At 47.5% G+C, this 12,164-nt stretch overlaps 1 protein-coding gene and 1 non-coding gene across 2 annotated transcripts; one reads left to right on the top strand and one right to left on the bottom strand.

The window, feature by feature from the left end:
* Nucleotides 1-2,914: 2,914 nt before the first annotated feature.
* Nucleotides 2,915-2,988, bottom strand: TRNAN-GUU. Its single transcript has one exon. It is a non-coding gene; the product is annotated as a tRNA-Asn (tRNA).
* Nucleotides 2,989-3,781: 793 nt separating this feature from the next.
* On the top strand, nt 3,782-11,672 carry PSMB3 (proteasome 20S subunit beta 3). Its single transcript, XM_016164722.2, has 6 exons — nt 3,782-3,913; nt 4,246-4,430; nt 6,547-6,654; nt 8,918-9,095; nt 10,541-10,635; nt 11,557-11,672. Exons 1-6 carry the CDS (start codon nt 3,911-3,913, stop codon nt 11,603-11,605), a joined length of 618 nt encoding a protein of 205 aa, XP_016020208.1. The 5' UTR covers nt 3,782-3,910; the 3' UTR covers nt 11,606-11,672.
* The last annotated feature ends 492 nt before the right edge of the window (nt 11,673-12,164 follow it).

Consider the following 12,164-nt stretch of genomic DNA (forward strand, 5'->3'; position numbering starts at 1 on the left):
GCTTGTCCTCCCCACCCTCCTTGTCCCTCTCAGCTGCCCGATCACTGGCACCAAAACGGAGCACCCCGGGACCCAGCCCGGGGCGTCTCGGGGGAGCAAACTAGAGGGTGACACAGGGGGCGGAGGGGCATGTTTCGTGGCGCGGTATCGGTTGCTGTGGTAGAAGCTGCCGTCCCCGGCGTGGAGAAAAATGGGACGCAACCCGTACCAGGGGACGAGCCAAAGACAGGGATCAGGCCTTGGGCCTGGGACGCGATAACCCTGCCGAATGCGAGAGCTCCGTATAAACTAGAAAACTAGGCGCCAGGGCTGGAAAGTGGGCCCGCGCTTTTTTCCCTGCTTCGCGCTGGTTCCCGCATTTTTCGTCCCGGCACGTATCGCGCTCGGCGCTCTGCGCTGCTGATGCGCCTCCCTCGCGGCGATGGCGGGAGGAGCCGGGCGAGCGCAGAGGTGGTGGGTGCGGACCGGCTCCGACCGTCGCTCCGGTCGCCAGTGGCTCCCCCCGCGGGGAGAGAACGAAGAGGGAAGCTTAAGCCGGAGGAGCGGCTATAGCCGGCGCCGGGGAAGCTAATCGATACTACCTTCCGGCGACAACGGAGGACCTGCCTCGTTAGGACGGTCGATTCGGTTATTAGTCAAGATTTACTGGAGATGGTCATTGTGTCTGTCCCCCCAAAGACCTCGATCATCCGGCCAGAAGCACCATTAAGTGCATGGCGGTGGCTGGCTCGAGTTAGGAAATTGGGAGACGAATCTTCGGCAAGCGTCGGAACGCCTGCCTCCTCCTCCTCCTTCCCTCCTCGCTCGCAGCTCGGGCCCACCCAAAGCTGGGGCCCGCGGACTGCATGCTTTCACTCTTTGGCCGGCGACCAGGAGATCTGTGGACACTGGCCGCCAAATGACCCTAGCATCAGCCTTCAGCCCACACTGGCCAAAAGGGGGCGAAAATGAAGAAAAAGGGGGAGAGAGATTTCTGCCTAGAGTGGGTGGTCTGAAGACCCGGGGGAGGATCGGGTCACCTGCTCCCCTGTCTTTGTACATGGAGACACGGAGTTCGCCGCCCTTCATGAAAGGGGGGCTCTTGGTGTAGACAAGCCCACTGTCCCTAAGGCAAGTGCGTCGCCTGCATCTTAGACTCTGTCAGAGAAGATCCGCGCACCCTCCTCTATCCCGCAACTGTCCTACCCAGAGGGGAGCGCAGCAGGAACTCCTTCCTGGCCTGCCACCCCTTTCGGGCTATAGAATTCTGGGCAAGAGAAACCTGTAGGGGCTTGGCAGAGATCTCGCAGAGATCACAATCCACCAGGCATCGGAAGGCTGCCTTTAGGTGTGTGCGTGTGGTAGGAGGATATCCTCTACTAGGAAAAGGGTTGACATCCTCTGAGTCCCCATTGTGGCCCTTTATTCATAGAGTGCTGCCTCAGGGGGCCACGATGCTCACTGGAGGTCTATTCACTTGTTCCTCAGTTATTAAACACCACTCACGAGCAAACCGCAAAAACAGACGGAACATATTGAAACCCCACTACCCACCAAAACTTCGTTTTAGTAATTTCCATCCTGGGCAACAGGTCCCCACATCCCTGGTTTAGCAGGAGAAACTTTCTGGTTTAGCAGAACTTTCTGACCCAACCCTACCCACATCTGACTCTGGTTTCTGGACAAAGAAGCACCTGTCGTGTGTCAATGTCAAATACTATGCTAGGCACAGAGGACTTAAAGCTAATGGGCCTGGCTTTTCCCCACAGGGGGCTCACAGGCTGGTAGGGGCGAACCCAAAGGGTTACACAGCCTGTCGGGTTAGCTTCAATGGCACCATTTAGCCTCGGATTTGCCACCACCAGTAGTGTGGACGCTGGAAAGGGATAGTTGAACACTGGAAAGGCCTTTCAGAAGAGGTCTCCATTGAGCCAAATCTTGAGAAGAAACCATATATTGAGGAAAACTGATTAAGAGAGTCCTTTAATTAACTCCTTCATAAAAGTGGAGTTCCCCACCCCACACCCTCAGATGAGCCTCTAACAGAGGTTAAGTGCCAATGCTTCACTTGAATTCTGCATTAGCTGTAGTATTCCACGAGGTCCTGTACCTGACAACTACCCATCAGAAGAGTCATTGGGTCTGTCATAGACTAGAAACTCCTAAAGGGCAAGAACCCCGGAAACTCCAGTAATTATTTCCAGCACATACCAAGAGTTACTACCAGGATAAGATCCTCTGGAAAATGACCACGGTAGGAGATGGCGGCTCCTCTAGTGATTTTATGACTTTTTACCTGTGTTCTTTACTCCTTCTTTTTCCCCCAATGTTCTTTGTTAGTTTCTGGATCTCTTTCCCCATCCTCTTCACTTATGTGTGTATTTCTAAGAAAATAATTGTTTTGTTGTTTTCTTTTTTCTGATGCTTCTCATATTAACTGCTTCTCTTTTCCTCCTCTCTGTTTTTTCCGGGTCTTCCACTCACCTCGCCTATTTCCTCTGCCATGCCTCCTTTTTCTGTCTCTCTGATCACAGCTGTTCTCCCTTTCTCACCTTTCTTTTCATCCCTCAGTTTGTCCATTCTTTTGTCTCTGCGCTTTCCTCCCTCCCAAATGTATTATTTGTAGAATGTAACGTCGATGAAGCAGACAACGAAAAACTGTCCAACCTCCACTGCAGATTCATTTATAATCCTACAAAACGTGCAACCTGAAATGGATTTTGTACAATGAGACAAAAACCTCTGTCTTTTCTGCTATCTAGTTTGAGGGCGGAAAGGTGGGGAGGCGGTGGAGGAAAGTGACGGAGAAATTATCCCACTATTGGTTGCACAACAAATTTTCAATTACAATGACCTTCTGATTTGCTATAGGAAAAGTATTTTGTCTGTCGTTTGAATACTAAAATTGGTTTTCCAGCGGGCGGAAAAAGGAAAGCGTCCCTGGGTGGGCTCGAACCACCAACCTTTCGGTTAACAGCCGAACGCGCTAACCGATTGCGCCACAGAGACTACGATAACAGCTTTCTTGACGGCTACCCGAGTCAACAGAAGGAATTATGCTATGGCGCAGGATTCAGAAGAGAAACACCGAAACCGAGCCAAGAAGTCGGACCCCGGGGAGAAAGAAGTGTTCCTGATCCAGAGATGGAAGGAGGCAGGTCGCGCATGACTCTCTTCCATTGGCTCGGGGCAGTGCCGGCTTCCTCCGGATCTTAGATAAGGGAAAGCTCGGAATGTCCCTATTTAGGGTGACCTGAGACTTGGAGATACGTGAAGTCGACCTGTTGAGAGTCCCTCAAAACAAAACAACCTTCGGCCTCCAAACCTTCCCTTTACAGCTGAATACCTGCTGCCGCAGAATACTCACCACGCCCTCCTCCTATCCCTCCCTCTAGCATTATTAAGTATGCACTTAATGGGCGCCTCCTAAGTGCCAGGCATCGTTCTATGCCAATTAATGTCCAGAGCCTAGCATAGTGCCTGGCACACAATCGATGTAAGGAATGAATAAATGAAACAAGCTAGCATGAGTAATAAGCTCGACCCGTACAGAGTGCTGATAAAGCAACGGTAGCCTTTCAGCTGGGGCCGCAGCCACGTATCTCCGGCTTCAGCAGCCCACGTGCACGTAGGTCCGTGCGGCTCTCCCCGGTCCCGAAACCGGGTCTACTGCGATCCCAGCCTGCACCGCGACGCCAGATTCTTCCGCATTCACAGTGACTTTTCACTTTCCTCTTTCCGCGTCTTCGTTTTTGGCTCAACGAAATATTACGTGCTGGTGACTGACAGGAGTACAGCCAATAAAAAGCCAAAATGTCCCGGAAAGGTCGGCCTCTCAGCCAATAGAGAGAAAGCAGCGAGAGTGGTTGCGCAGTGAGGGCCGTAGCAGGTTTGCTGGAATTGTGGCTGGAGGTCCTAACACACTGCAATCATGGTGAGATGGGGAGAAAAGAAAAAGGATATGGGGTAGGGATTGAGAAACGGGGAGGGGGTCGTGGGAGGTTTGGGAGGCGGAGAGGGTCTGGTGGTCAACTGAAGGAAGCGTCTCCGGTTTGAAGGGGAGCGCACCGCAATGAGGATCGAGGGGGTGAATGCAGTTCCTCGTAACCCCAGAGGGCTAATCTCAGAGCTGGAGTTCGGGACATCCAGGTTCCTCCTAGAGTGGAGGACGATATGAACAGGAGCCTCCGAATTAGGGGCTGGGCTGGGAGCTGTAACCGTGTTTGGCCCCTCACACTGAGAGCCCCTCCGCTCTGTCTGCCCCAGTCTATTATGTCCTATAATGGAGGGGCCGTTATGGCCATGAAGGGGAAGAACTGTGTGGCCATCGCTGCCGACAGACGCTTCGGGATCCAAGCCCAGATGGTGACAACGGACTTCCAGAAGATCTTTCCCATGGGCGACCGGCTGTACATCGGCCTGGCGGGGCTAGCCACTGACGTCCAGACTGTGTAAGTGTTAAGGGTCTCCGCCCACACCCAGGCCTGCCTCTTCTTGGACCAGCCTTGCATGGCGTCCTGAGTCCTGGTGGCCAGTCATCTACCAAACAGCACCAGTGAGTGAGTCTGCCGGACACCATAAAGGATACAGAGCTGTATTCTAACCAAATTATACTAGCATTTACTCCGTGCTAGACTGTGGAAAGCACCTTACCTGCACGGACTCGTTTATCCTCTCAATGACATTACGATGGTGCTATCCTATTTTGCAGATGAGGAACACGGGGGTCTCAGAGGGCATCTTGCCCAAGATGCAGGCTGTCAGCTTGGATCCCATGCAGGCCTCTCTGAAGCCAAAGCCTACCCTGAGTCCCTGAAGAACTTCAGGTCTAGTTGGGAGATATGGCAGGCATACAGAAATATAACTGACTCCTGATGAGCTGGTGCTTATTAGCTGCTAGATTAGTTATCTACTTGGCAATGGTTCTGTGATTTGAGGGAAGAGAGGACCTGGGAGATTGAATAGGTAGTTATTGGGGTGGTCCAGGTGTGAGGGTTTTCGTCCTAACCGGGTGATGGTGGTGGGATAGGAAAGGAAGGCATTTCTGAGAATTGTTGCTAACCATCCTTAGTGGCTGCTTGGATATCGTAAGTCCAAAGGATCATTCATTGAGGTTGAGGTTGGTGTCTTATCTGTTAGACTAGTTACCTAGCATGTAGACAGTCCAGAAATGTTTTAAAGATGATTTCTGTTTTGAACATGTTGACTGATATAGGAATTGGGAGAACTAGTTTTAGAGGAAGGTGGTGACTTTGATTTTGACACCAATTTTGAAGGGACAAGGCAAACCAAGTAGAAACACCTTGTGAGCAGTTGAAATATGAAATTATATCTCAGGGCTGGAGAGGCATTGGTGAACTGTTAAATTTATGGAAACAGATTCTGAAGAGACAAAGTAGAGGGGAAAAAATAAGCTGTAGTTCGAGCTGAACTCTTTAATTAGCAGTGCGGTTAGAAGAGAAGCCAGAGAAAAAGAGAAGAGGAAGACTCAAGAAATGCTTTAAGGAGGGAAGATGAGGTCACAGATGGTGCCTAAGAAGCAGCAGTTCCTGGACTGAGTTCCCAGAAGATCGAGAGTTCACTAATGCGAGTAGAAGCTTGGCAGAAAAATTTCTCTCTCATTTCCCTTAAAGTTCCCTAAGTTTCAAGAACATTTAACTTAGAAATTCTTCCTGAGATCTAACCCAACCAGCCATTTTTTTTTCTGGTTGTGCTGGATTCAGAGAATGACAGCTTAGGGTTCCCCTCAGTGTGAAAGCCCCCATCAGCTTTCCTCTCTCCGGTCACTGCTGCTCTCTCCCACCATTTCCTTTCTTCAGGCTTTTCTCGAGTTTTCTTGCTTATGGGCAGTAATTGCTAATTTTGCTAGGCCTTCATTTCCTCACTTAGAAAATGAAGCTAAGGTTGTGTCTGAGGCTCTTTGTTCTGGTTGCCTGTGATTACCACTGTTAGGTATGGCATTAGTCTGCTTTCTGCAGGGGCCTATGTCTGAGCTCTCAGATGGCACTGGAGGAGGAGTTGTGGCCTTTTTTCTTAGGCACGTTCCAGTCCATTAATGCAGTAGCTGCTGCTTAAGACGCATAAGACCTTGCATTTTCCAAGCACATTGTCAAATACCTGTAGTTATTTCACCACCAATTGATTTATTTTGTCCTCACCTCATGGATGGAAAGATTAAGTTGGAAGATGAAGGCTTAGCCTCAGTCAGCTCTCTGTCCACTCTTTGTTGTGCTGTAAACTGCCATGACTGTTTCTGCAGCAGATTCCTGCCAAGAGTATAGAAGGAGCCGTTCATTTTATTCCTAAAAAAAGGAGGTGGTGGTGAGGGAATCTACTTAACTCCCTTCTACCCTCAAAGAAAGTAGAGTGGTGTGTTTATAGGTGTTAAGTATTGGACAAGTCCTGAAACATGGATGTGAGGTTGGACTTCTAGGGAGAAAATTACTGGGAGAGGAAGAGAAGAGTTTGGGCAGTGGCTGAGATTGTATATCTTCCTACGTACCTCCTGACTGTCACAGGTTGGACACTAGGGGACATTCATCAATGACTTTTCTCCTCCTACCACAGTGCCCAGCGCCTCAAGTTCCGACTGAACCTGTATGAGCTGAAGGAAGGTCGGCAGATCAAGCCTTACACCCTCATGAGCATGGTGGCCAATCTCTTGTATGAGAAACGGTGAGTGGAAATGTCGACATGTCGCAGGTCCTCAAATAACATTCCATTCAGCGTCATTTTGTTAGAACGTTGATGAGATGCCATAGCAAGTTAACTCTTCTTTATATCAATTAGCCTGTGGTACAGTCGGTTTCATTATACAGCATTTCACTTAAAGTCACAGAACCTGTTGACAGCATTAAGGGAGGACTTCTCGTGCAGCCTGGGACTCAGGGAATGCAGAAACCTTGGATTGGCCAAGTAGGCATGTAGTATTAAGGGGTGCCCAAGAAGGGGATCCCTCTTCATTCTCCCACTTCTTATTTGAAGGACAATATCTTAATTTTATAGGTCTGTTTTTTGGGGGCCTGACAACCAAACAGGAAAGAAAGGGTAACTTCAGAAGGCAGGGAATGCAAATAGCAGATGAACTTGTTCTAGGTAACAAAATTATCCCCACAAAGAGTGCCCTGCAGTCTCTCAGCAGGAGTCACCCTTACTCCAGAACTTATTCTGTGACATAGATTCTCTGGAACATCATGGAACGTAGGAGTTGGGTATGTTGATTTTTGTCAGTTCTCTTTGAGGACTTTATGATGAGAAAAGAAGGGGCCTAACTGTAGAATTCAGTGCAGAAGCTGGGATGGCACTGAAGGGAGAACCCTATGGGTACTTTCCTCATACATCCTTGGGGAAAACTGGGTGTGGAAAGAACACAAGTCTAGCTCTTTCTTTTCTTGTGTGTGTGTGTGTGTGTGTGTGTGTGTGTTTTTTGGTTTAACTTTATTTTGGAGTAATTTTTGACTTTATAGAAAAGTTGCATAAACACTCTTCAGCTTTCAAAACTAAGTCATACTATTTTCATACCTGGAGCAATATTATTGCCTTTATAGTATTAAAAAGTAAAAAGCAAAAAAAGGTTACCTTTTTCTTCTTAGGTGTAAGTTGATATCCTCAGCTGTGAATTATCTGCCACATATGGTAACCACATTTATCAAAATCCTAAATTGAGAAAGCTTTAACAAAAGATTTTTAAAAATTAATTTAATAAAAATACAAGACATTGAGGTTGACCTAGAATATTCTAGATTCTTACCTGCTATAGCCATGAGCTTTCTCTACAAGCCAAACTAAAATGATTGATTTTCTACTAGGATAGGCTCATGCAGTGATTTGCAAAGTGGAGCAATATGCAGACCCTTTTAAAAGGAACAACTTCTTGTGGACCTCGGAGAATCCATCCAGGCATCTCTGTGAAAGACTGCAGAAAAAGTTAAACACTGACCTTTGGGTGATACCTTGGCAGGAACATAACTGGAAGTGCAAATGCAGGCCCAGAACTATACTACTGTATTTAGTTTTAAGACTGTCATCCAGATAATCCAGGATATTCCTATACTAAATTTATTTTCATTTTATTGAGAGAAAATACAAAATTTTAAATTTCTTGTAGAAATTTATACTCAGGGATCTGTTTGAGAAACACCAGATCAAAGTACCTTATCCCAATCCCTTCCTCTACCTTAAATTTATATTTTTTTAGAATTCTATTTTATAGAACTATAACTTAAGGTCACACCCTTAGGGATTACTAAGGGCCTATATAAGACATGGGTAATGCCTCTTTACTTACAGTTTCTATTGAGGAGAGTGGCCAGTAGTTTTCAAGTATTTTAGATATAAAGAACCCTAAGATTGATTCTTCTCAAAGCTCAAGGTCTAGAACAAGTTTTTTCTAAGCTGCTACTTCATATTGGCAAACAATGAGAATGACTCAATCCACTGAATATCCCTTTTTGCCTTGCCTTCTATCTAGGAGGCTCAGAACAAAACTTTCTGTTCACTCCGAGTGTCTTGTATTTTGTTTTAGTGGTTTCATTTTATTTTTCAGTGTTTTTCCTATCAACTGCCTCAAATTCTTTTTGGAAAGGAGCAGAGGTATAAATGTATAAATAGAGGATTGAAGGGTGCTGGGACCTGGATTAGGATAAAGAAGATTAGAAGAAAGCAGAATTCCGCAAGAAAGGAGGAAGGGAGGATCAGGGGTGAGAAGGAGATATGAAAATAAATGTCAGAGAAAAGAAGAATAAAAATCTTAGAGCATTTCCAGATGCCAAGAGAGGGGAAAAGAGTTCTTCAAAGCCGGCCACAGGGAAAGGGGTTCTTCCCAAACAGGCCCTCTATTTTCCTCCCTAAGTCTGGGCTACGGCCTCATCTTTACAGGCTTGAACAGGAAAGTGAGTGCTCTTGAGTTCTGGTTTCTCTCTCTGTTCCTGGCCCACAGGTTTGGTCCCTACTACACCGAGCCAGTCATTGCTGGGTTGGACCCGAAGACCTTTAAGCCCTTCATTTGCTCTCTAGACCTCATTGGCTGCCCCATGGTGACTGACGACTTTGTGGTCAGTGGCACCTGTGCCGAACAAATGTATGGGATGTGTGAGTCCCTCTGGGAGCCCAACATGGTGAGTTGGTGGCATGGAGTGGGGATGGGCTCTGAGGTACCCTCCCCTCTTTTGCCATCAGGGAAAAACATGTTTACCTGGCAGGTCGTGGGTGAGAATGGTGCAGGTAGGAGAAAAGGCCACAGTTGCTGAGCCAGAAACGCCATCCACCGGGCCCTTTGGTGTTGGCTGGCTGGCTCCAGGGGAGAGCACCTTCTGTTAGGAGACTCCAGTCAGTTATTTGCTAGAACAACAAATAATTCCTCATATTGGGTTTTTAGGATTTCCACATTCATTCACTGAACAAACATTTAACAAGGTATAGGGCCAGAGGCAGCTCAATGGAATGGGTTCTGGAGCCAGGGTGTCTGGTTTGGAAAACCAGCTCCACTGACCACTTAATGAGTTATGTTCTCGTAAGTCAGTTTACCTCTCTGCCTCCATGTCCTCAGCTGTAAAATGGGGGTAATAATAGAACCTACCTTATGAATGGAGATATGAGCAAAACACATGAAAAGATTGGAACAGCGCCCGGCAGTGAGTGTGTTGTCTGCTGTGTCAGCTCTGCCAGGCTCTGGGGAAACCAGATAGTCTGTCTTCAGGGGCTTTCTGCAGTCTAATGAAGCAAGGCAGATACCCAGATACCTGTAAAAATGCAATTTGCAAGGAGGAGGAGGAAAGAAAGGGCCCGGTTGGCAGAAAGAACAGCTTGTGGAAAAGTACAGGTGGGGCCCAGTGTGTTCAGAGGCTGGAGAAAGCTCGCCATGGCTGCTGGAGTGTGGGCAGGATGTGGGGTGAGATGATGATGGACTTTGAGGTTGGGATGAGAGACTTCGAAATGCCTCGAATACCATGCCAAGGAGTTTTAATTTTTTCTTTTGGCACAGTGTCAAAGGCAATAAGGAACCTGAGGAACCAGAGGCCTGCAGGTAGATGGGACAGGCTATAGTGGTCACTGGCAGGAGGCACTGAGGTCCTGAGCAAAAAGACAGTGGCAGTAGGTGGGTGGGGCAGCCAGAATCTAGAGGACTTTGTCACTTAAAATAGAAGCGAGAGAGGTGGAGATACTGAGGACTCCCGAATTTTCTAGCAAAGCCCGAGATGTAGGATGGAGGATGTATTTGTCATGGCTGGACAGATTGAGTTTTGAGGTATCTATGGGACACCCAGGGGAAGTGTCCATCAGACATCTGACAGAGCACATGGGAGCCAGATAGGGAGTCTTCTCCCCATTTTACAGAAGAGGAATCGAAGGTTAGTGAAGGGAGATGAGACTTGCCCAAGGTCTCACTTGCTGGTCAGTGGAAGAAGTTCAGGGCTTGAACTTTCCTACACAACCCTGCTTCCCTCTGAGACATAGCTAAGGAAACTTCTGGGGACTTTGAGCCTAGGAAAAAGAGTGAAGGAGCCAGACCAAGTTAGAGTCTGAGGCTCTGGGGATGGAAAGGCTTCTGCTCTGTTGGCAGGATCCAGAACACCTGTTTGAAACCATCTCACAAGCCATGCTGAATGCTGTGGACCGGGATGCAGTGTCAGGCATGGGGGTCATCGTCCATATCATGTGAGTATGAGCTAGGAGTCTAGAAACTTTACAGATACTTACTTCCCTCTCCCCTCCTGCACAAACACCCCATCTTCCCAGCCCCCTGCTCAGGTGTGAGATAAGAAAGGCATTTGTGGCAGATTGGCAGGATAGCAGAAATCCATGCTTCCCTAAGGCTGGCAGCTGGGAATCTACCCAGATTCCCTTGGCCTCTTATCAGGTGAGGCTCCATGACGTTGAGTCTCCCCCCTTGCTCACAACAGACATTTCTTTCCTTAAGTGTCCCTAAAGTCTCAGGGACCTGTGTGATGATGAGCCACAGCAGAGCTACTGCAGACTGACCAAAATCCTCAGTGGCTCCCCTCCTCTCCCAGCTCCCACCAGTGTGGAACCCACAACTGTGTCAAGTACTGAGTTCTGGGAACTGTTTTTCAACGCCCAGCCTGCTTCCTAACTGCCATCCCCTTTTTCCTCTTAATTGTTTGGTGCCGTCAACAGGAACCTGATAGGAAGAAGTAGAAGGTGTCCTAGCTGCTTGGGTACATCCCAGAAAAGACATTTGGAACCTTTGGTTATGGGATAGTCTGCTTAATTACCGTGAAAAAGAGATTGGGGCTGACACAGAATTTACTACCCCAAAGTTCTTTTAGGTTCATGGGGTGAAACCCATCACAACTTCCAGTTACTTATTCTCCAGGCCTGGGGGAGTAACTTCCCTTCTTTGGAAGGCTTACAGTCCAGTACTGAATCATCTCAACTCTTGATGGTCCCACCTGTGAAGAGCCTTCAGCAGTCTCCCCATTTCTCCATTTTCCCCTTCCTCACCACAGGCTGAGGAAACAAGCTAACATTAATGTAATATGAGCAAAACATGTTAAGACAGCCTTTTGTTCTGCAGTCTAGATGGGTGTAGATGTTTGTGACTTTCTCTCCCTGCAGTGAGAAGGACAAAATCACCACCAGGACCCTGAAGGCCCGAATGGACTAACCCTCTGTTCCCAGAATCCTTTCTTCTTCTTTTTTATTTTTAATAAAACTGTTTTTCTTTCACTCTAGCTTGTCTTTGAGTCTTTTAACACAGATCTCTGCCCCAGTTCCCAGTTGCAAATAACTATTCAGGGTATAGCTCAGCCCTTGGCTATTCTTGACTTGCAGGACACTCTACTGGTACACCAGTGGAGATAATATGTGTACATCACTTACAGAGTGCCTGCTATGTGCTAGGCCCTGCACAAAGTGCTGTGTACCTTCTGGAATTCAGTCATCATAACCACTTAAGGTAGTTGATGTATCCTTTTTTAAAGGCAGTTAAATAACTTGCTCAGGACCACTTTAATAAGTGGTAGCACAAAGATATAAACCCATGATTCCATTTGACTTCAAAGCCTAGAAGCCTTTTCACTCAACTCTATTGGAAAACCCTTAAATCTCCCGCCATTGTTTCAGGTAGAAATTTGGCTGGGTACCCACAAGTAGTATCCTTATAGATCCGTTCTTAACCTTGGCTGCATATTAGCCACCTGGGGAGCTTCTAAAGCATATTTTGA

The sequence above is a fragment of the Rousettus aegyptiacus genome, unplaced genomic scaffold (assembly GCF_014176215.1).
Source record: "Rousettus aegyptiacus isolate mRouAeg1 unplaced genomic scaffold, mRouAeg1.p scaffold_m13_p_6, whole genome shotgun sequence".
Taxonomy (NCBI): Eukaryota; Metazoa; Chordata; class Mammalia; order Chiroptera; family Pteropodidae; genus Rousettus; species Rousettus aegyptiacus.